General features: G+C 32.0%; 3 protein-coding genes across 8 annotated transcripts; all 3 read right to left on the reverse strand.

Annotated features, from left to right (window-relative positions):
- Window positions 1-476: 476 nt before the first annotated feature.
- LOC102598471 (protein kinase PINOID 2) lies at window positions 477-3,201 on the reverse strand. Its single transcript, XM_006364847.2, has 2 exons — window positions 2,601-3,201; window positions 477-1,405 (listed from the first exon to the last, which is right to left on the reverse strand). Exons 1-2 carry the CDS (start codon window positions 3,179-3,181, stop codon window positions 592-594), a joined length of 1,395 nt encoding a protein of 464 aa, XP_006364909.1. The 5' UTR covers window positions 3,182-3,201; the 3' UTR covers window positions 477-591.
- A 10,650-nt stretch (window positions 3,202-13,851) lies between these two features.
- On the reverse strand, window positions 13,852-18,478 carry LOC102598806 (uncharacterized). Of its 6 annotated transcripts, none has more exons than XM_006364850.2 (4): window positions 18,308-18,478; window positions 16,741-16,989; window positions 14,296-15,380; window positions 13,852-14,189 (listed from the first exon to the last, which is right to left on the reverse strand). In XM_006364850.2, the coding sequence occupies exon 3, from the start codon at window positions 15,353-15,355 to the stop codon at window positions 14,351-14,353; it is 1,005 nt and encodes a 334-aa protein (XP_006364912.1). In that variant the 5' UTR covers window positions 15,356-15,380; window positions 16,741-16,989; window positions 18,308-18,478; the 3' UTR covers window positions 13,852-14,189; window positions 14,296-14,350. The 6 variants fall into 6 exon arrangements, with proteins under 6 accessions (XP_006364912.1, XP_015159667.1, XP_006364913.1 ...); XM_015304181.1 differs by having other exon boundaries at window positions 16,741-17,002; XM_006364851.2 differs by lacking the exon at window positions 16,741-16,989 and having other exon boundaries at window positions 14,296-15,364.
- A 2,669-nt stretch (window positions 18,479-21,147) lies between these two features.
- On the reverse strand, window positions 21,148-26,074 carry LOC102599792 (tudor domain-containing protein 3). The gene is made up of 6 exons (XM_006364852.2): window positions 25,755-26,074; window positions 23,453-23,620; window positions 22,805-23,048; window positions 22,336-22,485; window positions 21,898-22,172; window positions 21,148-21,508 (listed from the first exon to the last, which is right to left on the reverse strand). Exons 1-6 carry the CDS (start codon window positions 25,992-25,994, stop codon window positions 21,350-21,352), a joined length of 1,236 nt encoding a protein of 411 aa, XP_006364914.1. The 5' UTR covers window positions 25,995-26,074; the 3' UTR covers window positions 21,148-21,349.
- Between the last annotated feature and the right edge of the window lie 1,460 nt (window positions 26,075-27,534).

Here is a 27,534-nt window from a genome sequence, read left to right on the forward strand (position 1 = left end):
TGATGGTTATATGATAGGTGTGAAAAATTCCCTATCACATGTATTGACTTGATGTAAATATCAAGTGTGGATAAGTTCTTATCGTTAAAAATATATCTTTGAATTGAATTAGCCTAGCAATTGATATTAGAATCTATAATTTCGAGATACGAGTACGAAGATTGTCGAGTGATGACGGGAAGCTAGGTTTACTATCTTTAGTGGCCTTCGATGGCGATAAATAATCGTACGATATGGGTGGCACACAATGTATCTTCATATAGGCTCATGAAATGATGTACCATTTGGAACTTAATTTAGGAGCGTTATGGGAATCATGTGAAGCTTAGTTCGATAGGAGGAGATTGTTGGATGTTCCATTGATAGTTGAAAAGAAAAAAGAAGTTACATGTATGAGACGACAGTACACTCCTTAAATGACGTGAGACCTTTTAAAAGGAAAATCATAAAGATTTAATCTAAAGCAGATAATATCATACAATGTTAAAAGAGAAACATCTATATGAAAACAACTAGCTCTTTTTCTTCATGTCATACATGATTACAACTTGCTATCCTGTTAATTAATTACCCTAAAACTATTTACAATGTTTAAAAGTAATCAAAATACTGAGGGATTTGATAAGGTTCTTCCCTTTGTTTCTTACTCAACTTTGGAACACCTCTTACACCTCTCATTTTCACCAAATCATTTGGTACTTCTGGTGGCTTAATTGACCTAATCAAAGCCCAATTTACACCTTTAAAAAACTCATGTTTCTTGATTTCAACACTACCTTGTAAACTCCCAATTCTCTTCTTTGGATTCTTCACAAGTAATCTACAAATCAAGTCTTGAACTTTCACCATCTCTTCATACTCTCTGCTGCTACTTATCGCGATTCTTGGGAATGTCAATGGTTTCTTCAGTATGTTGACGAGCGTTTTCTCATTATTCTCTCCTTTAAAAGGAGTGGTACCAAAAATAAGCTCATACAGAAACACCCCTAATGTCCACCAATCTACTGCACTTCCATGACCCTGTCCTGAAATCACCTCTGGGGCTAAATACTCGTGTGTGCCAACGAAGGATTTTGATCGAGCATTTATAGGTTCAGCAACAATTTCTTGATTCTGTTCTTGGTTTTCATGGTTTTGTTCTGTTTTTCTTGATAAAAAACAGGATAGAACTGGTTGAATTGGCATAGCACAGTATGAATTTCTTGGGGTTTTGGTAATGGATTTTGTTGTTTTCGACTTTACGAGTGTTGGAACAACTTCATCACATTTAAAAGAAAGATCAAAATCTGAAAGCATAATGTGACCATCTGATCTTACAAGCACATTTTCTGGTTTTAAATCTCTGTATACAATTCCCATCATGTGAAGATATTCTAGTGCCACTAATATTTCTGCTGCATAAAACCTATAAATAAATAAAAAATATCAGATCATCGCAAGATAAAACAACAACGTACTCAGTATAGTCAGTACTGTAATTTTATAAGTGAAGTCTGAAGAGGATAGTGTACTCAGTACTATCCTATAAGATCATCGCATTATAAAACAACAATGTACTCAGTGTAGTCAGTATTGTAATCCTATAAGTGAAGTCTGACGAGGATAGTACGCATACCTTACCTCTACCTTGAGAGGTAGAGAGGTTGTTTCTGGTAGACACTCGACTTACAAAAAAAAATCAAATAGTTCGGAGAAGAAAATAACGGAAGCGAAAAGGTAATGGCAAAATACTAAATAAAGTGGGTGTTATTAAAAGCTTGACATTAAAGCTTAGAGGTTAAAAAAGACTAAGATACAAATGCATGAATATTGTTAGGTGTAGCTACAACTATCTCATTATTTGTTATGAAATGACTATATTATATACAGTTAAAATATCGGTTAATCAGTAAATAACTCTATTAATTGAAGATTAAATATGTTCAGTTAAAGATAACACAAACTAAACAATAAAATTGTTATATAACATATGGACAAACAAAATATAATTATGCCTAATCGATTTAAATTATATATACTCATAGTGTAATATTTATTTATATCACCGAAGTAAACTTGCTATTTTTTCTAGGCAACCCAATCAATATAATTAAGATTTTAAGTTATATAAACTATTAAATTTTTTTAATACCATCAAATTAATTTAACTTATTACAACATGTTACTTGTCATAACATTTATAGTAGGTAATCAACTGCTTAATATTTAAACAAATTACATTTAACTACCTACCTTTTAAATGATCCCATATCGTAAAAACTCTACATTGTTAGTGCCTAAAACTTAGCTAACGTTAAATCATAAATTTTGAATCAAATTTTAAAAAAAAAATATATGTTTGGCCATAGACATCAAATTTTAAAAATCTATCTTCAAAAAAATTTCACTTCGACTCACAAAGGTTCACTTTTTTTGTGTTCAAATACAACTTCAAGCTTCAACGAGTCAATTTTACAAGTTTCAACTTCAAAATATATCTGAACAAACGGAACATTAAGCTTTTATAATTAAAAATTGGTCTTTCAATTATGACATATGACGATTTTTTTTTTTATACCGTAGATATATATAACTTAAAAACCCGTTAATAAATCACTTACTTAGCAGAGGAAATGCTGAAACGTTTTCCGGGCTGCCGTTGCCGGACGGCATGCAAATCTCCGCCGGGACAATACTCCATAACCAAGCACGAATAATGCGAAGCTTCAAATTGTGCATACAAAGTAGGCAAAAACGGATGATCAATAATCCCCAAAATCTCCTTCTCCATTTCCGCTCTCTGCAATTTCTTCCTTATCTCAACCGCTTCTCGATCCACAACTTTCATAGCGTAGAAACACTGCGGCAAACCAACAACCGGATTCCGAATTTCACATAAATAAACACTACCGATATCTCCGCCGCCGACTCGGCGGAGTAACCGGAAATGCTCGAGTTTGATTTGACCTGATTCGACTCGGATCCGTCGAATGAGTTCCCAAGGGATTTGATTTGATTTGTGTGGTTTGTGTGAGTTGGAGAAATAGGGGTTTTCATTGCAGAGTGAAATTGAACTCCGGCGACTACTGAAGCTGCTGAGATTAGTACTACTCATCCAACTCCGGCGACTGGATTCCGGCATTGTTATTGAAGAAGAAGCCGTACTGTCTTTGTCGGATTCGTCTCGATTTGTGGTGGCCATTATGGGAGAGGAAGAGCACGTTTTTGAGTTGAGTTTCAGCTTTCTTCAGGCTTTATATATATAAAGATTTTTTTACTATTCCCTCCGTCCCAATTTACGTTACAAGAAAAAAAAAAAAATTAAAGCTTGTAATAGTGTGACGATAAATTATTTCATTATACGTAAAATAAATAGTTTAAAGTTGTATTGTTAAAAAATATAGAAATATGTTATTTTTTAGGACAAATTAAAAGGAAAAGTGAGTCGTAGAAATTGAGATAGAGGAGAGTATTTGGTATCTCCTCCGCCAAAAATAGTGTTGATTTTTTAAAGTGACACTTATTTTGAGATGAAGTTTGACCGGGGTAAGTACTTGATCTTTTTTGTTTCAATTTATTTAGCTTGGTTCGAAGTAAGTGGATTAGATTAACTAATGTTTGATGTAAATTGGAATATAAATTCAAAGTGTTTAGATTTTACATATTTAAAATATAGAAGCTATATAAAAAATATTATAAATTGCAATAATTAATAATTAAAAGATATTTAGAAAATTATAATCTAAACATATATTTTTTGACTTGCCAACTAGTAACTAACTAAGAGCCCGTTTGACCAGTGGTAAATACTCATTCATCTTTAATCAAGAGGTCTTGGATTCGAGCCCTCTTGGATACGGAGTCGCCTTTGTTAGGGAGTGCTTTACTCCTCAATGTGAAATTTTTCGGTGTGAATCCGAATTTAGTCGGACTCCAATGTGAATACTAGACATCAGGTTAAAAAAAAAAAAAACTAAGAGCCCGTTTGAAAAGACTAAAGTACAATAGCTTTTAAAGTCCATCCAAAGGGTCTCTAAAACGAAGTGAAATTATAAAAATATATGATATTTATATCAAATCAAATAATATCATTTTAATAATTGAAAATTAATTATACAACTATATTTGCGATTAAGTAGTATATATATAAGCATGTATTTTATATTTATTAATTTGGTGAAAATACGTTGATGAAGTATAATCCTTTAACTAGTAACAACTCAATATCATAACATATATTGTCTATTTTAATCAAATAAACTTCATAAATTTATTTTTTAGCTACACTATCATTGGGCTTAAAAATAATTATATTATATAAAATTATAATATACTCCCTCCATTCCATATTAAGTTAATTTTTTAGGCATTTTCCATTTTTCAAACTAACTTAATTGTTTAGTTTTCAAGACTGCTTTTAAAGTATTCTTCTAATTTTACCCTTCATTAGTTAGTATTGGTATTAGTGATTAATTAATATTTAGTTATTTTAATCATAAATTTCACAATAATTAATAAGGGTAAAAATGAAAAACTAAATTTAATTTATGTCTTAATCTACTTTTTTTAAAGGGTGTGAACACCTCAAAAATTAACTGAATATGAAATGGAGGGAGTACCTTATAAAGCTCTCCACCATCCTCTCTCATTATAATATAAAATTTATTAGTCTAGAAGCATATCAATCCTTCGTTCTCCTCTTTGACCCTATGTCATGGTGTCATACATTAATATATTTTAATTATATACTTCGTATATATTTTCTTTCTCTTTTTATGCAGCATCATTATTATTTCAGAAAAAAAAAATGTTTTCTTATCATGATTTTTTTTCACAAATCCTATTTATAGTAATGGAAGAATTTTATTTTATTTGTAAAAAAAAAATATTGATGAAAAGGCGAGGTAATTTTGGAAATGGATAGAACGTGTATTCCTTTTAACACATGGTATCACATTTGTGATGCAACATTTATTTTTTTACATAACTTAATTGGTTAGGTTTGCTACGTTCAAAAATGTATTTAGTTAATTCAGCCTAATTTTATTCTTAATTGAGTATTATGTTGGTGTTAGTTTATTGTAATCCTCTTTCTTTATTTGGGATTAAGAGTAGCGACAATGTGAACATACTTACACAAGCAAAGTCAAATAAATAGAGAAGTATTGAAAACACTTTAAACTTGGTGTGAATGGTTAGTTTCGTCCTTGAACCACTGACAGCCTTAAAAGCACTCTCTATTTGACTAACTGAACTTAAATACACCTCAATATGCTACATGACATATCAAGTGGTCTCAAACTCTTGTAGAAGCGTGACACTCTTAATAAAAAGTTGGAAGAAGTGTTGAAAACACTCATAAACTTAGGAGAAATCAGGGGTGTATTTAAGTTCAGTTAGTCAAGTAAATGGATGTTTTTAAGACTGTCAACAATTTAGAAACAAACTAATAATTCATGACAAGTTTAGAAGTGTTTTCAATACTTATCTCTTGAATAAATGTGTGAAACTATGGTACAAAGGTATTAAAAGAAAACAAGATATGTACGTGAAAGAAAAATGGTCTGAAAAAACCTACAAATGATATCTAGTGCGTAGTCGAGGATATATGACTTTACTTTTACTTTATTTTATATGATGAGGATATAAAATAAACTTAATTCATATAAACGATCTCAACTTATTCCAAATTGAGACATAATTATTATGTCTTTTAATAAATTTTAAATATCAAATAATTATAAGCAAAAAAATTGTACATTTCATGTCATCATTAATGATATAATTATAAAGCATGTGGTTTTGACAATGCTTTGCATATTTCTCGGGCAAAAGGTACCTATTACTCTTTAGATAATGAAATATATGCCATAAATCATGGGAAATTAATTACAACTAAAAAGATTTTATATAATTGGGTGTCAAATTATATAGTAATGAGTTAATGACTATTTTAAAGTCGAAAATGACAATTTATCTTATAGAAATCAACATCACCATTAGTGTTATAATTATTACACCCTCTGTCTCAAAATGTTTATTACTCTCTTCATTTCATACTACCTTTGTCTACTTTTAATTGTTATGATTTTCTTTTTTAGAGTTAAACGATAAGTACTTTGACTAACATTTTACGATGTATTTTTTCATCATTTTGACATGCAAAAAATTGTAATTTATAATACTTTTGTATAGTTTTTGAATATCTAAATTTTTTGTTTTAAGCATCGAATTAATGTTATCTGATTTCACTTTGAAAATTAGTCAAATTGACTTTCGAAAAATGCAACATGACAATTTAAAAATGGACGGAGTGAGTATTAACTTAATTTGTGAAGCAATATACACCTATTAAGAAAAATATTCAAAAACATAAATTAAATCATATTTTTCACTATTACTTTTTGTGAAATCATAAATATAATTTTGTAAATAGTGCAATTTATCTCCTAAAAAAATATAAAACTTCATTAATGAAAAGGGTAAATATGGAAAAAAAATTCAAACATTTATCTTGAACTTTGAACAATTCAATTACTTTGAACAGTAAAAAAAAGCTTCAAAAATTTTGTTAATATAAAATAGAGGATGTATGTTTTTCTTTTATACGTTTCTTAAAGAAATATGAATTAAGAGATTCTTATTTATGTATTAACGATAATTCTTGTTTATTAAATAATAACTACTACCTTCGTCAATATTTTATTTGGCACACCTTAGGCCTTAATAAATAAAATGATATTTTACTATATCACTTCTAATTATTATAAATTATCTAAATATTGAAATTAAAAATTTATGAAAATGACTAGTATTTAATAATAAAAATAAATCATGTATAAAATGATAAAACATCTCTTATTTTTCAAATCGAATAAGTAAAAATGAACAAAGATAGTATTAACAATAAAATGAAAAATATATTTAATTTTTCTTGAACTTCTAAATTAACAATCTCTCTAATAAGATTGGTTTATATACCTTTCTCATTTATGACATATGAGATGAAACTGATATGTTGCAATTGTTGCTGGATTTTTAAAATAACAAATAATTTAAAATAATTATCTTCATTAAAATCACGATAAATAATTTAGGATGAAAAGAAGTACCATTATTATTATTATTATTATTATATTTGAAGTATATAAATATATAATTCCAACTCCAATAATGAGTATATTCATGAAAAATACTCTCTTTTTTTCTACTTTTGACGGTCAAAAAGTTCTGAAATTTACTATTAGTAAGAGGAAAAAAAACTTTGACAGAAAAAATAATAATTACAATTTATTTCATAAAAGCAGTAATAAAGCAGAAAGTGTACATGAAAATACCCGTGCTCTATTCATTGTCCACTAGCTTTATAGACTTATATACACGTACTCAAATATGGAATCACTATGTAGATTAATGATGGTAAATTTAATGGGATTTAAGTTATATATATCGATTAGCATAATATATTTATATTATTGATGTAATATAATGTATAATAATAGATTAAATATCATTTATTTAATTTTTATATGTTTTATGTGAGTTGATCAGGGTCTTCTCTATCTTTACAAGATAAGGATAAGATTGTGCAGAGACATAGTCGAATAGGAGAAAGAAAGTTCATCTGACCTTTTTTTCGATTGAAAATTACGCTAAAATGCACTGACACTACGTACACATTACCTTCTTGTGAATTTACATCGCGTATATATGTCGTTAACTATAGTAAATTAAATTCCATCATTTTTATTTGGTTTACAACTTACAAAATTATGTTTATTATAAAAAAGTTACTTAGAATTATCTTATACTAATAGTTTAATTATGTAAATATTTTTTTTACGTTATATAGTACATATAATTATTTGAGCTCGATTCTATTTGATTTTTTTTTAAAAAATAAATATATTTTTTGTATTTATTGTTTACTTGTCAATACATGTGAAAATACATATACCCAACCTCTTTTTAAGTTTTGACTTTACCTGTCCAAAATATCGACCAGAATTTAATTCATGATAAGTTTGAGACTTTATTTTAAAACAAATTATGGTCATTGTCCTAAAACGTAGAAATCATAAAGTCAAATTCAAATTATGAATTCGTTCCTATATGATGGGGTAAATATAATTTCTTCGTTGTTAATTAAATGGGTCGTTTCTAACTTTGAAAATGAAGGAATTAATCACTAATAAGGAGCACAATGCGAACATAATTAAATTAATCAGGATAGTAAAATTCAATTATAAAAAGAGATAGATTAAGGTATCGATCATTGCTAGAAGTTTAGCTACTTAAGAAGTGATTTGGTACGTACTCCCCCTCTGTCCCTAAGTACTTGTCCATTTTTAAATTGACACACCTATTAAGAAAATAATAATTGATATAGTGAGTTTACCATTTTACCCCTATTAATTATGAAGTGCATGAATTGAAAACTAGTTCTACAATTTTCAAAGCAATTAATTGAGGGTATAATGGATAAAAAAAATTGTCATTTGTTGATTTGTCAAAATGAACAAGTAATTAGGGACAACTAAAAAATGAAATGTGGACAAGTAATTAGGGGCAGAGGGAATAGTTTTCAGACAATATCACACTAAATCAAAGAACTATATTTTAGCTTTACTATCAACAAACTTCAAACTTAAATTCAAAACATATAAACCCGTAAACTAGTTGAAGAACTATCAATATGAAAAAAAATATACACTATAGATTACGTTTTTACACAAATATTTTAATTTTTTTCAGATACATTGTACTACTAATTAATGCAGCTTTTAACCTTTATTGTGTTTATGATTATTTTTCAATTGATCAAAAAACATTCCTTTTTAAGTAAAAAAAAAAAAAGGAGATATATATATTGCCAATTAACTGGATCGCACTAAAGTAAAAGTTAATTTTTTCTGACCAAAAAGATAAGACTCGTGCTATTTAAATAATTATTATTGATGAAGAATTTTACCAGAAAAAACTTTAATTTTTATTGAGTATTTTATTTTGGAAAGAGAATCTGAACTTTGACCTACAAATTTTACCATTTTTTTTTACATGCACTGAATTTTATGAGAAAAAGTATATATTGTAAAAGAAAAGAAGAGTATTTATGAAAGATTTAATTGAAATCTATTGGCTACAAGTACCTAGATTTTTCACCTACTCTTCTAGGCTTGCAGTTTTGGTAGTTAAAGGTTAATAATCAAGATAATGTCATGGCAAAAGATTTGTTGTTTGAAAGTGCATTATTACCACTATATATCATTGTCTTCTTGTCTAGAGGAGGTTGAGTACTAACTGTTTTTTTTTCATTTGGTGTTCAGTATTCGTTTTGAGTCTGGACTCTGGACTAATTAAGATTTTATATGAAAATAATTTCTGAATTGGTCGATGGAAATATAAGATAGACGAGAAGATAAGAGGTGAATGATATTGAAAATAGCTAGGTTTGGTTAGTTTGAAATGAAATGAAGAATGGTGTCGTTGATGCAATATTTCACGATTTTATGCTTCCTATGTTGTTGGGTCTGGTAATGTGATCTCTTAGGAGAATCGATGACTGTGTCAAAAATATAATGTTATTATATTTGAAACTTCTTAATTGGCTTGTTGTAAAATCGAACCTAAAAACTTTCTCTCCCTCAGAAAGTCTTTTATCCCCAAGTCTCTTAACTAGGTTGGAGAATAACGAAGTACTCCTTACTAAAAGTGATTTCGTATTTGGAGCTCGAACTTGAGATTTCTCGATAAAAATAAAAAAGCACTTATCACTTTATAATTTTTTGTTATCAGTAAATACTAATTAGAGTGTCATATTTACACCGAATATATTAACTTATCACGACTAAGTGATTAAAAATTAGGTGATAAAAGTTAATGTTAGAATGCAGATGAGATGTATCTATTCGGTTGGTTTAAAAATTGAAACTCTAACTTCTATATAGAGGATTAAATTACAACGATTAGGTTATCTTTATGTGACTTATTAATTACGAGTTCGAATCATGAAATTAATTATTGATGTTTGTCTCATAATAGATTGTCTACAGACATATAATTGTACCTAATGAAAATGTGATTCCTCTCTAAACTCTGTATATACATGGGATGTATTATGCATCCGACAATCTGCTAACATTTCTTAATAATATTTAAACATGAGATGCTTCATGCATCAGAACACCCGACAACGTTCCTTAACAATATTTAGTTATATTTAGCTAATTCACAATATTGATCGGTACACTAATATACTTCAAACTTATTTAAAATTTTGGTTTTCTTTGAAGAACAATATTCCTCTATAGCAATAACCAATCACACAACAAAACATTATTGTAATATTTCATATAGACAAAGATCATATATTTACAAAGACAAAGATTACAAAATATATTTGTTTTGACTCCATTATTTGATATATTGAAACTTTTTCAAAAGCCAAAAGTTTTTCTTTTGTACTTATTTTACAAAAAATAAACACTATAACAAAGTTTCATTTAATTATTTTGTTTCATATCCCCCTTTGTACCTGCATGATCTTATCATTTTCCCTTTTGGTTGCAATTTTAGTAGACATATATATGTTAGTATGTAAGAGAGGTAACAAATATATTGAAAAACTCAAATCTCCATAACTTGCCCCATACATTCTTCTCCCTTGCCTACTAAAATCCCACAACAACTACCAATCTTTTCTTATGACAAAATCTTTTAATTTTGACCCAAATATCATATCTTTAAAGATCCAATTCTTTTATAGTATTCATTTTTTTTTTGTTTGAATTAGTTCTTTGGGTGTTTATAATGATCAAATGGAACGTGATTCGGATGTAACCCAGTGATTAATGAAGTGAGTTGAGAATCATGAGGTTTCAGGTCGATCGCCTTGGTGGACAGAGTAGTTACCTTGTACGTGCATTTGGTGGGAGGTGATATATATCCCGTGTATTTGGTAGGAGGTGATATATATCCCGTGAAATTAGTCGAGATATTGAGAAAATTGACCCGAACACACGATGGTTATAAAAAAAAAGTGAAAAGTTAATTTGATAGTGAGTGACAATCTTAATAATATATGCGGAGCCATATTCCAACAAGAGTGTTCAGTTGGACACCCTTCCACGATAAATTATATTACTGTTAATATATATAAAGTGTATTTTTTTTTAAAAAAGAAACTTATCAAGAATCTTGGATAAAAAACAGAAAGATAAAGCTAGATATATAGCAATGGAAGGAGGATAAGAAATCAGAAAAAAAAAAAGATGTATTATTTATGTAAATACAGAGTTGTACCATGCAATAAAATTAGTATTATACATATTCAAAAAAAAAAAAGAAGACAAAAATCCCCTCATGTTATAGTTGAATGCAAATTCAACATTTAAAGTTTATGAATTTTTACATCGATTTCAAATTAATATACAATAAATCAAAATATTTATAGATATTTCGTGAATTTCTTAATAATGATAAGGTCTAGACCAAATTTACTCTGTTCACATGAACGCATAAGTTCAATAACATACAAATGAATTTTCATATATGGTGTCAACATTTTAAAAGTGAACAAAAAAATAAATTCATATAACTATGTTTTAAGAAAAAAATCAACGAAGCGGTGATCTAGAGGATAACAAGGGGTTCATCCGAATTTCCTCGACAAAAAATTACAATGATATATATATATAAGATATATATATATATATTTTTTATGTGTGTATAAATTTTGAACCTTCTAAACATTAGATTAGAAGTTAACTGCGTACACTCTATACTCAAACACAAAAATTCACAAAAAAAAATGTAACATCTTAGTAAACTCTATACTCAATGGCGGAACCAACTTATGCTAAGATCTTTTCATTGAAAAATTACACTATTTAGCTAGGTTAAAATTTTAGATTTCTCTATTTATTGACTCTCCGACCCCTATCTTTCACGTGTCTCCATTTCTTTTCAATATTTTGACACCCCATAGTGAATATTCCCATGTTGATGATCTCATTGTTTTCGCGAGCGCATCCTTCATTTCCAAGCTTTATTTCTATCGTAATTTTTTCAGACTCCCACCACTGTCTACTCACTCTACACTTCACTTATGAGATTATACTGAATACGTAGATAAAGCATAATGGAAGTGGAAATTAAAACACTTAAAAAGGGGACATGGAGGTATATACTTAGGAAATTGCTTGTGTCTTTCTTTCTGCAAAACATTTTAGCCTTTGTCTGGGGACATAATATTATGGGCAGCTACAAACTAATGGGGTCTCAAAACATTAATTTGTCCTATTTTGTCACTTAGTATAAAAAGCCTAATTTTTTTATATATATTTAATATATAGTTTATATTTCTTAATGGTCTGCACGTGGTACAATTTTACAAATCATAAAGTTTTAATTTTTGTGAATTTTAAATCTTTCCATTTATGCTGAAAATGTGGAACTTTAATTAGTTTTATGTGTTATTGAGGACGACAGAATATATGTTTTAAGGAGAAAAATACTACTATATTCTTAAATTGAATAATGTTGTAATATTAAGTTGACCATAAAGTAGGTTTCTTATGATATAATTATTAGAAGAAGAAAAAGACAAAAAATGTTCGAGAATGAGATCTTATTGAAACTATTCATATACAGTTCATTTTTTAGGATCATATCATATTTAAAAAATGTTCAAGAATGATATATTATTAAAACTGTCCATATATATACGGTTCATTCTTTGGGACCATATCATATTTCGAATTTGATGAAATAGGATGAGCTGAGACGATATTTTGTAATGCGTTTATCTTGAATATATTAATCATTTATTTTTCCAATCACTTGGAAAAGAAGAAAAGAAGAAGATTTTAAATCAGAATTGTTGTTTATATTGAAAGGAATATTAGCCTTTATCAATGAGGATGAATTCTTGCTTTTGTAAAACTAGAGAAATAAAACAAAATTCTTCGGATATTGGGTGTCGTTTGGAGATACTGGAGACAACAACAACAAACGTAGTCTAATTCCACGAGTAAGTTTCCTTATCTCAACATTTATGGAGTAGAGAGGTTATTTTCGATTGATCCTAGCAATCCCCCTTCTTTACATGTACTTGGACGGCAATGTAAACGAGTTTGGAGTTGGAGATAACAAAGACATTAAAAATTTTAAGTGAAGGAATAACTTCTTAGCGAAACATAAGTTGATAAATTCGTATTATATTATCCCATGAGCCATAAGGCATAAGTTATGGCTAGACATGACTTCAATTTTTCAAGAACTTATGCCCCACTGGCCACTACTCATAAGTTTGATTTGATTGCTACCGGGTAAAAATATTAAAAACCAATTCATATCTGTGTGTGAGAGAGACAAGTGGTTTAAGACTCTACTTATGTAACTTGAACTATTGGCCTAGTTAGAGAAAAAGAATGGGATGTGGGCTTTCTAAGCAAAGAGTCACACATTGACCCAATCTAAGCTAGTTCACAACTTCACCACCCCCATTTGTTGAGAGGAATATATATAACCTAATGAGCATCCAATGCATAATAATTCACTTATGAGATAGTATAGGAGCAACTTACCGTTGCTCCAAAACATTCTTTCGAATTCTATGACAGTCAGATCTTCTAATGAGTTTATCGTAAAGCTCATCGATTACATAATACACTATTTTGCTATGTATGCTTATCACGAATAACACCATGAAGCAACTCTGTACAGTACAAGCATACTACTACTCCCACAAATCCTGGTAATTGCCATACGGAACATAACTCGCGCAAAAATCTGCACATAACTCGCTGTCTATTCTTTCAGCAGTTGTACTTATAGATAACCTGGGACATATATTCGAAGAGACGGGAAGTGAACAGCTAAAAACAAAGTGAATATTCCTTTCATGCTGTTGTAGAACAAAGCTGAATAATGAAACATAATATTTTGCTTGCAGTATTGGGGTTTATTCATAAAGACAAGAAGCAAAACTAGCAAATTGCTTTCCAACTTTATCAATTCAAGTAAAAAATAGATTTAAAGCATTTGCATAGCACACAGGCTGAGATGAGATTTCATCAAGAAAGACATGTATACAAGTTATACTACTAACCAAACACAATCCTCCATTTCCACTCCTTCCGAATCTTGTATCCAAGAATCGATTCCCCAGCTTCAGCACGACATATTTTGGACCACGAGGTTCCCTCCACCTGAAAGTGATCACAGAAAACCACTCTCAGGTTGTTGAATTTTCCAAACAAAAAGGTATACAAAGAGAAATGAATTATAACTGTAGTAGTATCATGCTACAAGTACCTACAGCGGTAACATTCAAAAGGAACAGCAAGCAAACACATGTTTGCAGCCAGAACTAATTTTCTGGTGTTGGTTGTCGACGCAGGCGTCTCCGGGGACCTGACCCTCCATCAGAGTCTTCATTCTCGTCTTCTCTAGTATCAATTTCCCCTTCATAGGTTTCACCCCAAAGTCTTCTTGAAGGTCGTCTCCTCCCAGTTGCCTGAGCCCGAGTTCTTGAGGACCCTGACCAGCTACTACTCCGAGAATTACTCCTAGGTTGGAGAATCCGAACAAAGAGAAAAACAGTCAGCAAACCACCTTCATCGAAGGTTAAACTGGTGCTTTCACTACCCTCTTCTGAAACAGATGACTGCAATGTACTGAGCAAATCTCCTAAATCTCTCTGTCGTTCCAGCCTCCTCCAACTGCGCTGCCTCTCTGGGTCAGCTTCTGTAGGACGTACAAGAGGATGCTCCTGCCTAGCATGCTTACGCAAATCTGTATATGTGCCACTGAACTCGCATGTCTCGCTAGAGCAGCTTCTTAATTTAGCATTCATGTGATGGCGGGCAGAGTCTACAACAATCCAATCATTTATCTGGCCACGGCAGAGAGGGCATAGCATCTTCTTTATTTCATGGTTCTCGCAAGACAAGGCATCTAGGGATATAGAACCACCTTCAGTTCTTTCACCTGGCAGTTCAGACAGAGCTTCTGATAACACTACAGTAGATTCCGTAATAGAAGCTGAAGTTGGAATCTCCACTTGCTGTGTTGTTGATGCTGAAGCTTCTTCAAACGACTTTTTGAACTGATCAAAACAATTTGAATGCCTATAACTTGTGTCACACATAAAAGGACGACAGCCCTTCTCATGAGAGGCACACAGAAGGAGAATAGCATTATGAGGATGTTCCATACACACTGGGCATCGAGCATCTTCCCAGTCCTTCACATTTTCCTCATTTTCCAAAGGGTTTTTGGACAACGATTGCCTTGAGTGACTCGAGCTACAAGAGTAAGGAGAAGCTCTGCTCCTATCAAAAGAAACAGACCTATCTCTTCTTTCCTTAGGCATGTTTAGTTTCTATAAGAAAATAGAACTGTCACATGACAAAAAATTATGTAAGCAGTGCTGAAATACAAATCCATGCAGAACCTTCACCAAAAGACCAATATATAAATTAACATGTGTACGCAAGCTACATGTCAAGTCTAAAAAAGAATTTAAATAAAAAGGCAAACATGAATCAACATCACATGCCTCAGCCAAATGGTTAAAATGCTTGTTCAGTAACATTGTATTATTTTAAGCCTACATCATCTGATCAGTTAGCATGCATCACGAATAAATCAGGAATTAATGACACACAACTGCCAGCTCTTTGTAAAACTGGGTGTCAGTTCAGATAAAAGGCTGAACAACTAAAGTATGACGAAAACAGAAACTATGTCAGAAACAAAACTCGCCGTAAAAGGCTAGAAGAGTATAACCACCAACTTTAAAGAAAACAATGAAAAAGATATAACATTCAACAATCAGCTAAGCATGAAATCCAAAATCAAGAAGGGAACTAGTGAATGCTATGTTTAAGGTCCTCTTTATTCGGGTCCATTTCACCCCACTACCTAGTAATTTTTTTTTTCAAGATTGTTACCCCAACGCTGAGAGACAATCTCCAACCAGACACATAAGAAAAAACTCCATTCAGGCAACTAGAAAGCACCAGATCTGATGCAAGTACAACAACAACTAGGCCTAAGACACAACTAGTAGGTAGTGCCTATCATTTTCTTACATCATGTCCCATTCTTAACCAAGTCTGCATTCAGAGATCATGCGTCTTTCAATCTGCCACGTCTCTTTCTAGGACATCCCCAATCATCGCAGTGTCACACACATGAACCAGTGCACATTTTGTCAGCATAGGATCTAAACAAACCATGGTATACAATTCTCTCTCATTTATCCTCTATATGTGCTACTTGCATCCTTTATCTGATGTGATCATTCCTATTCCTGTTAAAATCTTTGTTTGATCATATACACCCGTGAAGTATTTAGTGAAAAATTCAATAAAGGAAGTGAACTGACTACAGTTCCCATGATGAATACACGGAAACCACAGACCGCACATCTTTAGTATTCAACAATACATTAATATCTCGATATCATCATTGTGTGCATTGCAACGGAGATCAAATATCAAACTCTTTTAAGTTTGCAAAACATGGAAAACAAAAAGAACAACAGAAGCCGTGCCAAGATGAAAAGGCTTTGTCAGCCAAATAAATCCATCTCCTTCTGAATTTGTCCAAATCCATGAACAACCAAGTTGCACCTAATCCAAACAAACTGGTCGGTACTTCAACTACCATACCCATTCAGGTTTTGTAACACCCAATAGATACATATTCACTTCAAGTAATGAATAGGATTAATTAGGGTGATCATCCACATACCCTGACAAAAAATTTACATCATATTAGTATATGAAGCATCTTCAGTAGATATCAAGTCCTCTCATCCATGCAACTAAAACAGAACTTCACTTTTCCACCCAAATCTTTGGCATAATAAGCCAGGGTCACTTGGAGCCTGATGGAAAACACTGCTATATTCTCACAAGCATCAGCCCAAACCAAAAGGAGCATCCATCCTCACATGTGCCTCACCATAAGCAAAACCCGAAGCTCTACAACATATTGAGGCTGCAAAACCCAACTGAAATTTCTAAATCAACCTTTATCTTTTCATACTAATACTGATCCATTTGCAAAACTTTTTATGTATATTAATTTAAACTCCAGAAGTTCATTTTTTCTTACTCAAAACATCCGAATAAAAAGTTCAAAACTTATCATATTACTTTTGTCAAATACAACCTGAAGTCACCAAATTACAGTTCTCAGTCACTCTCCTGTACCAACTCGCTAATACACCAACAGTTGCACAGATGATAACGTAAACACCAACCAAATCAACAAGATTTCCACCCCATACCAACCCACATTCACCGATCAGAACCAATCATTAAAAATAAAGTAAATATGTAGTTCTTATCTTTAAGTATTTCAATAATATCATGAGCCCCTTCATCAACTTAATACCCAGAGCCTACAAGTAAACATCAGATCAAAAGAAACATAATCAACAATCTATTAGCACTTCTCACTTCCCAAGTCCAACAAAGCTCATGATTTCTCAATAGATTTCAGCATGAAACATTCTCAAGCACTTCTTCTGGAACCTACTACAACTATAACATGCAACCCAATCTCAATAGAAATAAACACTAAAAACAGACATAAAAATCCTCAACAACTCAAACAATCATCCAATTTAACAAATCACAAATCCAATTAACTCCTAAAAACAACCAAACCTAGTTCTCTGGTTAAAAAGGCCTAATTTTGACGTCAAACACTACCCAAACATTTTTTTTTTAACTAAACCAACTGAAACCCACATCTAAAATCAAACACTTCTACGGTTCTCCGATTAAAAAGGCCTAATTTTGATGCCAAATACAACCCAAATCAAATTTTGTGAATAAACAGACCAAAACCCACATCTAAAATGAAACACTTCTACGGTTTTCCGATTCAAAAGGCCTAATTTCAATTCCAAACACAACCCAAATCAAATTTTGGGAATAAACCGACTGAAACCCACATCTAAAATCAAACACTTATCCAGTTCTCCGATTAAACAAACCTAACTTTGACCTCAAACAAAAAACCCAAATCAATTTTTTTTTTGAATAAACACTAAAACAACCGACACCCACATCTAAAATCAAACACTCCTCCAGTTCCCCAATTCTAAAATGCCTAATTTTGACCTCAAACGCCAACACCCAAATCAAATTTTACGAAAAAAACACTCAAACAACCAAAACCCACATCAAAAATCACGTTTTAAACAACCAAAACACAATCAAAGGTGGAAAATAAGCAAAATGAACAGATCAAATAACACAACTTGTTGATTAACAAAACTAGATTAATCTTCCATAAAACGAGTTACCAGATGTTTTACAGACACCGATCTGAACAACCCTTATCGTTAAATCTTCCTTTGTGATGATTCAGTACTCTGAAGATTGAATTTTTCTGAAACCCTAGTGTTTTTAAACAACTCTGAAAAGGCTGCAGCTGAGTTGCCAAGCTGCTCCCTTGACTCTTTGATGAGAATGAAAAGACTCGAAATTTATATGGGGTAAACGAGTATTTATAATAAAAAAGAGGGGCTTGTTGAGGTGGATTCTGACGTGGCAGAGTAATGTTCGCTCAAATGAACATTTCGAATTCGATATCTCCATTGAAGTTACATTAAATTTGAATTCACACTGATAAGTTTTATATTGAAGGATAAAATGTTTTCTAACAAAGACGACTATGTACCTATGGAGACTCGTATTATCAGATCGATCTTTGAAGGATAGGGTCTTCTTTTATAGTTGACACCTCTTGGAAACCAAACTGCCCCTTCTGCTAAGTTGGAGCTAGGGAAGTTAAAGCAGGACGTCTGGTGCGACGTCGTCCTTATCGATGTATTACATATCCTATTCGTGTTACCAAGGTCTTTCGAGTAGGGTTCTACCTGTGTGCTATTTTCTCAATTTTGAAAATTTTAATGTCGTTTGATTTTTTTCTTTTTTTTCGATTTTCTGTTCATTCTTTAGTATATATGTTAAGGTTAAATTATATTTAAATTTGCGCATTGCAAAATTGATTTCTCGTAAACAATAATCTAAATAAGATTTTTTATTTTCAAATACTCAAACACGAACTTTAGTTTAAATGAAGAAATCTCAATTATCCCTCTCTACCGGATGTCATACGTGATTTGATTAATAATAAATCGGCGCCCTGTTGTTCCTTGTTCCTTGTTCTAGCGTTCTGGCAAGTAACAGCACGCACCAAATGCTTAATTTCAAGAATCTTTTTTCTAACTATAAATAATTCAAAAAATAAAAACTATATTTTTTGGAAAATTTTATTTTAAGTTAAAGACACAATGTACTGCCAAATATTTTAAAATATTTCATGTGCAATATTAAAGTTAAAGAATATTTTAATCAAGATATATTAACATTTTATAAAACAAAATACAGAGAAAAATAAGACATCTAATTATCCTGCGATGCACATTATATATTCTGGCGAAATGATTCAACAAAATAATAATATTATATGTAAGTTTTATAATGTGACATTATCTTCTTTTTTTTCGTTAACAATTACTAATATAGTATTTGTGGAATGCACGAAAGGTATTATCGAGAAAATCATAAAAATATACTTTATTTGCTTGATCATATTAATTTTTTTCTTAATTAATCAATTGTGAAATTTAAATTATTTGATACACAATAAGATGAGAAAGTAAGAAATTTACTAGTTATTTGCCACAAAGAAAAGAAATTTCCTAGTTTGTTCTTATTGTAACAAAATGAACTAAAAGCCATGTGTCAGTGTATAATGATTTGTATTTTATCTCTAAAAAATATAATACATGTGAAAACACGTTTCGAATATGGGATGCCACCTTATTTTCTGAAAAATAAATAAATTTTAATTCATTGTTCCTATCCATCTTTTCATTTTTATTTTTATTTTAAAATCTTCCCTAGAAACGGTACTCTTTCTTGAATAATTTCATCCATTGTATTTTTTTTTTAATTTAGGACATGATCCTGTTTTGCTAAGAATAAAAATATCTTCTTTATTTCATTACAAGCCTTATTAGTAACTCTCGCCGCAACTTAATTAAACAAAAGATATATAAAATATAACTCTTACATTATGACTTTTTAAATGTATTTGGAGTACACGTTCTCTAATTAAGTATTAAATTTTGTATCAAATATGATGCAGTGGATGGAGTTGCTCTTTCCTTAATCTGAGGCCTCAGATTCAAGTCTTAAGTATGAAAAATATCCTTGATAGAGATTATTATCCTTGAATGAAACTCTACGTAATACAAATTCAGAATAATCAAATTCTAATACAGATATCGATTTCATTCCAGAGTTTTCTTCTGCTTTTTGTTAGACTTGATAAAGAACTTTGTCACATCTCTTTCTCTCCTTTGTCTTTTATCCACATGGTCAGCAAAAATGGGACCCTTGATTCACATGGTCAATCAAACTCAGGAGAGTGAAATAATAAGAGAGCCAAAAGGAAACATACAATGTGACACCCTTTCATTGACCAATGAGGTGAAAAAAACAAGCAACAACTCGAAGTAATGAATGGCCATTCAACGAAAACATATTCAGTGTAGTATCACAAGTGAGATGTGAGGAGGGTGGTGTGTACGCAGTCTTACTTCTATGTTGAGAGAGTAGAAATTGTTTCTTATAGACCTTCGGTTCAATTTAAACATATAAAAAAATAAGCATGTAACGCAAACACAATAGTGAAAATCCATATTAAAAACAATGAAGAAGAGAACGATAGCAACAACAAATAGTATGATAATCGAAATCCCAAATGAGCATTCATAAATAAGAACTCGTGCCAATGGACATTTACAATAAGTGCATAGTGGCAAAGTCAGGAATATTCAAGATTTAATATACAATATTGAATAACTCAGTGCACAAAACAAAACATCTGAGTTCATACAAGGTTAAGTGAGAGGGCAACAACCCCAAAAGAAGCGTAATATAGGCAGCGCATACTAACGCAAACTTCAATGAATGATTTCATGGCTCAAAACCGCGACCATCACACGAAGACAACTTTACCATTACTCTTCATAGTTGAGACGTTCAACTAAATACCACATGGTAACATCTCAAAAACCATCACTTTCATGAAATATCAACAGCATATCTAACTCATTCATAAGATAGGTGATCAAAGAAGGGAAACATCTAAGGAAATAGACATAGCATATCACATGATAATGGTTCTGAAAAAACAGTTACAAATACCAAATAGCCAAAGAAGAAAAAAGAAAATGACATGTGATGTCTTTTGGAAAGGTATGTGATATCTTAAAAACTAAAATTCTAACATAGAAAATGAAAAGGGGGAAAGGCTGAACGGTAGACGAAAGTCAGCCTCTCCTTCCCCTACCTCTTCCTCTTCCCCTCCCTCTTCCTCTCCCTCTTCCCCTAAATCCTGTTGTTCCATGACCTCCACCATCGTCTCTTTCAAATGTGAACATGCTCATTCTGATGTTCTCTGCTGCAGTTGATGTACTATCTTGTTGTTCCTGAAAATTGGTATAAGAACCATATCAAACACACTTCCCAGCAACTCAGACGAAATATTTGTCATTATAACTCTATCTGAGCTTTAGACCGATTAATGTTCACATGGATTTTTGAGACATTGTAACCAATCATAGAGGCAAAGAGGAATTTTATAACGTGTTCTTTGCTTCCACTGGTCCACCTTAAAGAAGTCATATTCTCAGAAATTATAACTTCGATAATAATCGAAGAAATATAAGCTGTACGTCTGTATAATTCTTGGCCAAGGCGTGATCCTCCTTTCAAATCTTAAGGTTACATACAGAAAGACCACATTATGAATTTGAAAGGGTGAAAATATAGGTCAGGTGCCACTATCATTTGAATATTGAAAACCATATTTACTTACATGAAAATCTTCGAAATCTAGTTGATGTTGCAGCTGTCTTGCAAGATCCTCATCTTGGCTAACATCAGGAAAATCACGTGCTGCAGAAAGATTAGCACCAGTTTTTCTCCTTTCCCATTCCTCTAGGGTAAGAAGGTGTGACTCATCTTCCTCTCTATCCCTTCCCCTGTGTCCTCGCCCTCTAGAACGATGACCACCACGAGGAGGAGGCTGACTCATTTTCTGCAGTAATTTTTGCGCAGCTGCTTGGTTTTGAACAGGGACAGCCTCGGCCACTGTCAGACAAAGATATGAAGGTTAGGGTGAACACACTTTAAGGATAAAAATAATTTCAATAGATAGTGAAAGTAAAACTTTGGTTTTTCCGAAAGGACATGCTGACAGTGAAATGTCAGGAATGTATTTCCATTAGATAACAATTTGACAAGTAGGCTACACCTTCTTTTGGCCTTGATTCGGAGGTGCTTGGCTTTTCTTCAGTCCTTTCAATATGAGCAGGTGGCTTCAGTTCATTACCCGTGCTCTCTATCCTGGATTCATTGTTCTGAAATCTATGCGTTTGACTAGCTGTGGAACTTTGAGCTTTTTCTGCATAAGTGAGACATGCTCTTTTACCAAATGACAGAGAAATATCCTCACACCAGAGTATTGGGTAGAGATAGATTTGCTTCATAATATTGGAGGAAATATTAATACAAGTTAAATAACTGCAACATCCATACATAAGAAAGCCAAGATAACAAAACCCACCCTCCCCACAAACAAAAACATTCATTGCCTTGTTCGGATCAACTAATAAGAGGTATCATTTAAAGATAGTATGCCAAAGCTCCATGTTAAAAATCTAAATGCAGGATGACAGGAAGGCAAATATATATTGTCAAATCAAAAGTGTGACGCCTCTGACCAGAATATCTCTTATGCTGAGAAAGGGGTTTGTGCAAAGCTCCAATCTGCAACTTTTCAAATGGTGGTGGACCAGCAGTTCCATCCTCATGTGCTTTCAAGGTTGAACGGGAGAAACCTGAATACTTTTTGTTCATCTGCCATTCCTCATAAAGAGAACTAACAGTTCCTCCTAAAACAGTAATCATTTTGGCATTCAAACACACAATACCACTGTGAACTGTGGCTTTGTTTTCCAAGCGCACCTGAAAAGAAGAACATATGCAGACATGGAATCATTGCTAAGTTGTGCAGTATATCATAATTCATAGTATACTACCAACAAACAAGACAGTCATGAGCTGGAACTTCTATCACTGGCAATTAGATACAAATTACACCCGTTAACTGGTCGCCTCTGGCAAGCTTTAAAATGTCTATATCATATGTTGAAGGTTGTATTGATCACCCACAGGAGTCAAGAATTACACGATTTAGGAATAATTATTAGTAAAAATGATTGCAATAGTAATAAAAAAACATTCATATTCCTTCTAAAGAAAAAAAGAGATACATTATTCTCGGTAAAGCACATGCCAATAGGATGTATTTGAGAATGTAAACCATCTACTACTATTTTCTTTATCAAATAGTTAGAAAAGGAGAATACCTTAGTGCCAGGAACAACATCATCAGGAATTGATGGTATATGAGAGTACTCTATAGCAGTTATTTCACAGTGCCCATCAGTGAGCTTTAATCTAAGTAGACGCTGATTGCTGGAACTTCCAGAACTCTCAGCCATATTACTTCGTGATATATCTCTGACAGAAGATATCTGCTCAAGACCATGAACAATAGGAGACATAAGAAGGAAAGAAGTTCAGTGCAGCACAAAATTTTAATAAGTTAACTTAAAGGGGGATAAGAGGCAAAACCAATATAAAAGTTTGGACAGACAAATTTTAGTTAGTATCAAAGTCATATGCATTAAAGCTAATTAACTGCCTTTCTAAAATTTACAAAAGATATATCAAAATTGGGAGAGAGAACGATGTTAAAAGAAGAGATGCTTAAATATCTGATACTATTAAAATAAATAAATGCACAGCTCGTAAGCCATGACTAATGGGTAATTATGAATGCCATATGATACGACTATCAGTTTTGACTGTTGTCTACAATAATGATTTCAGAAACTTATGATATATTTCAAATAGAATTGAATAACAACACTTGTTCAAATACCTAGCTCTCAGAGACAGATCCAAAATTTTAGAAAGTGGTTGCAGTAAATCACAAGAGTACACCCCTGCTAGAATGGGTGTGGACTGTAACAACACCTGTTTTGATACGCATATATATCCCCATGAAATGCATTATCTGTACAAAATTTTAAGCATGATAGAATTGATGTCCTCCATTGTTACATAACAGACAACTTTGCATAACTCCGGCAAGGCAGATAGCAAAGTCTTCATATCAAGTGAGTGTTCATGTGGCTAAAACTCAAGTAAGCCATTAGTTTACAGCACAAAACCGAAGATAAGAAGTTCTCCTATCAAAGTTGAGGAGTTCTTTGGCATAACTTACCCAAAAAATGCAACCATATGTTCTTGCAGAAACAAAAGTCAAAATTATGCGTGACCTCCATAGCACTAAGAAATTCAGTGATCTCACACAGTTAACGGTACCTATTTTTCTCACAAACGGTTGAGAAACTTTTTTCAACATAGAATAACATCCATTTGATTTTAGTCATCACTGAACTTGGATATTATTGATACTAAAGCCTTTTTAAGCAATAAACCTTTATTTCCACTGATTTAGGCAGTCCACTCAATGCAGGTGTAATCAAATTCACAGATTTCAGAGCGCACATTCGTACATATATAAGAAACTTTTAAAATGTGTGTATATATAATAGTCCGTCCAAATCCAAACCCACTAACTCCAACTACTGAATCTGCCTCATAGCAATAATACTTTGGGCACTACCACTAACATCCACAATGTACACAAAATGATGCAATTATATATAACTTCTTCATACAGCTTCCTTATGCAACAAAAAATATGTAAAGGCAGGTGTGATCAAATTCACTGCTTTCAGCTCGAACATTTCTACATATATAAGAAATTTAAAAAAATGTGAATATATATATAATAGCCAGTTTAAATCCAAACCCACCCACTCTAACTACAGAATCTACCTCACAGCAACAATTGTTTGGCTACTACAACTAACATCCATGATGTAGTGACGGAACTGGAAATTTGAACATCTGAACTAAAGCAATTTTGAATCCCCTTTTACCATTATACTTGAATTTTGCTTCTTTTTTTCATGTCAAGGCGATTCAACAACTCAAATAAAACAAAAAAAGATTCATTTTTACTCTATTTGTACAGTGTAATTTTCTGACGAATGGGTACACAAAATTATGGCTGCCTACATCACACCCCTTAGGGGTGCGACCCTTCCCCAGACCTTGCATGAATGTGTTGGAGTCACACATCGTTTGTGGGATGGGTTCTAGGTTTCCTTATACGGTCTTAGGCAATCCTAACCTCATGAGCTAAATTTTGGGGTTGAGTTAAGCTCAAAGTTCATTTCTTTATCAAAATGCGAGATGCTTAGTGCATCGGGCTATCCTTTACACATATATACATATAAATTCTTCATACAAATTCCTTATGCAACAAAAATATGTAAAGGCAGGTGTAATCAAATTCAATTCTTTCAGCTCAAACATTTGTTAATTGTACAAATCCAAACTCACCCGAGGTGGAGCTAGAAACACGGATTACGGATACAAGTTCAGCAAAATCCAATACAACTTCCTCTAAATACTGAATCCAACTCATTGCAATAATCATTTAGCTACTACCATTATGTACACAAAATGATGCAAAATAACACAAATATACAGAGTCTCTTCATATAAGAGAAATTTAAAAAGGATAATTACTTGAAGGACTTTAGGGCCTTGGATATGAGACGATTTACGGAGAAGAGAAAAGTCCGGCAATGATTTCCCGCCGACAGATCGTAAGTCCATGTTTAGGAGCTCCGATTCGATTGAACTAACGGTGTATGATGACGGCAATTGAGCTGCAATGAGTGAATTTACAAGATTGATATCCCGGAAACACCATCCTCTGGTATTTAGGGTTTGAAGCAAATTCTCCGATGAAGATGGGTTCTCCATTTTAGCGCCTATTAGGTGTTTGATGTTTGAACTCACAGAAGTTTTTCTCTTTTTAAGGGAGTGAGGGGTTAACCAAAAAATAAATAAATATGTTTTTTGGAAAATTACAATTTTTTTTAATAAGAAAATCGACGGAGTTCCTATTTTAAGTGCAAAACTATGGTTGAGAAATATAAATTAAGAAACAACAAAAGAATTTCATCGAAGAGCATGCGTGGTTCAGTAGTAGAGTTGTTTAATGTCATAGCAAATAATTGGATTAAAAATCAATACGCAAAATTTATGCACGCTATTATTTTCTCAAAATAAATTTAGATTGTTTTTTTATTTAAAGAAATTGATAAATGTCCCTCAATTTTAATTGAGATAGTCTGTCGATTTTCTTAAACGATCCATCATTTGTCGACATAGTCAAGTTTGTTGATTTTGGATTGATTCTAAAGTATAACATCAAGATTGGCGATTGATTTTGGCTCTCGATTTTTAATGGGTGAAACTCCTCATTTATTGTTATGACATGTAAAGTGAATTCCCAATCTGCACATTCTAAATGTCACACAACACACTTCCTAACGTGTCCAAATGAGTCCACACTTTGGCTCTTTTCCTTTATATAAGCATATGGTTAGTTTTTCACCTATTCAAACAAAAAAAAAACATTTTTTCATATCATATCAAAGAGAGATACACAAAATATAATATCATATTTCAAATATAAATACAATGTCAGGTACTTTCAAGATTATTGGATTTCAAAAGAGAAGGTCGAGTTCAGATGGAGATGATGAAGGATACAATTATGCTCCAGTAACATGCTTAGAAGGAGATGGTGATGACAACGATGCATACTATGACTATGCTTCTGCACCATTCTTGGAAGGAGATGACGATGATGGAGACTATGACTATGCTCCTGCTACATCTTTGGAAGGAGAAGACAATGATGGTGACTACGATTATGCTCCAGCTGCATGAATTAATTCATTGGATGCTCTTGATCGTGGCGGATTTAGAATAAACACAACGACTACTATGTCTAATTCACACATGAGGAAGTAATTTAGAATCTTGGTTTTAGCTAGTACGTCGTTTATTTTTTTATTGAGGAATAATATCTAGGTTTATATAAGTTTGACTTTGAAATATCATTAGTTTAATAGATGTATCATTATTATTTCTACATTTGAAGAGCTTTTATATGGCATGCATAGTAGTTTATTTATATTTCAACGCGCCACTCATGTGAGATTTTTTTTTTTCATTTGAGCAAAAATAAGATTCTTTTTAATAATAGGGTGTGCTGGTAAAATTAAAATCACAACCTATGTTTAGTTTATTTATCGATTATCATGTTGAAGCGTGTCGTCATCTCGTATTGTTGATGGCAGACTATAACCTTATAAGATTGTTGCAAGAATAAATAGTTTAATTTGTTTTTTTCTTTTTGTTTGCCATAAATTAAAGCTCTGCATCTGGAATAACTCTCAAGAATGGTACTTGAGAATTCATGCACAAAAGAATGTCGACATTTTTGCATTTG

The sequence above is a fragment of the Solanum tuberosum genome, unplaced genomic scaffold (genome assembly GCF_000226075.1).
Source record: "Solanum tuberosum cultivar DM 1-3 516 R44 unplaced genomic scaffold, SolTub_3.0 scf00511, whole genome shotgun sequence".
Taxonomy (NCBI): Eukaryota; Viridiplantae; Streptophyta; class Magnoliopsida; order Solanales; family Solanaceae; genus Solanum; species Solanum tuberosum.

Coding starts and splice junctions, on each gene's coding strand:
- LOC102598471 (XM_006364847.2), bottom strand. CDS start 3,181: ATGGCCACCACAAATCGAGACGAATCCGACAAAGACAGTACGGCTTCT. Junction 1,406..2,600: donor TTCAGCATTTCCTCTGCTAA/GTAAGTGATTTA, acceptor ATTTATTTATAG/GTTTTATGCAGCAGAAATAT.
- LOC102598806 (XM_006364851.2), bottom strand. CDS start 15,355: ATGCCTAAGGAAAGAAGAGATAGGTCTGTTTCTTTTGATAGGAGCAGA.
- LOC102599792 (XM_006364852.2), bottom strand. CDS start 25,994: ATGGAGAACCCATCTTCATCGGAGAATTTGCTTCAAACCCTAAATACC. Junction 22,486..22,804: donor TCAGCATAAGAGATATTCTG/GTCAGAGGCGTC, acceptor TCACTTATGCAG/AAAAAGCTCAAAGTTCCACA. Junction 21,509..21,897: donor TAGATTTCGAAGATTTTCAT/GTAAGTAAATAT, acceptor ACCAATTTTCAG/GAACAACAAGATAGTACATC.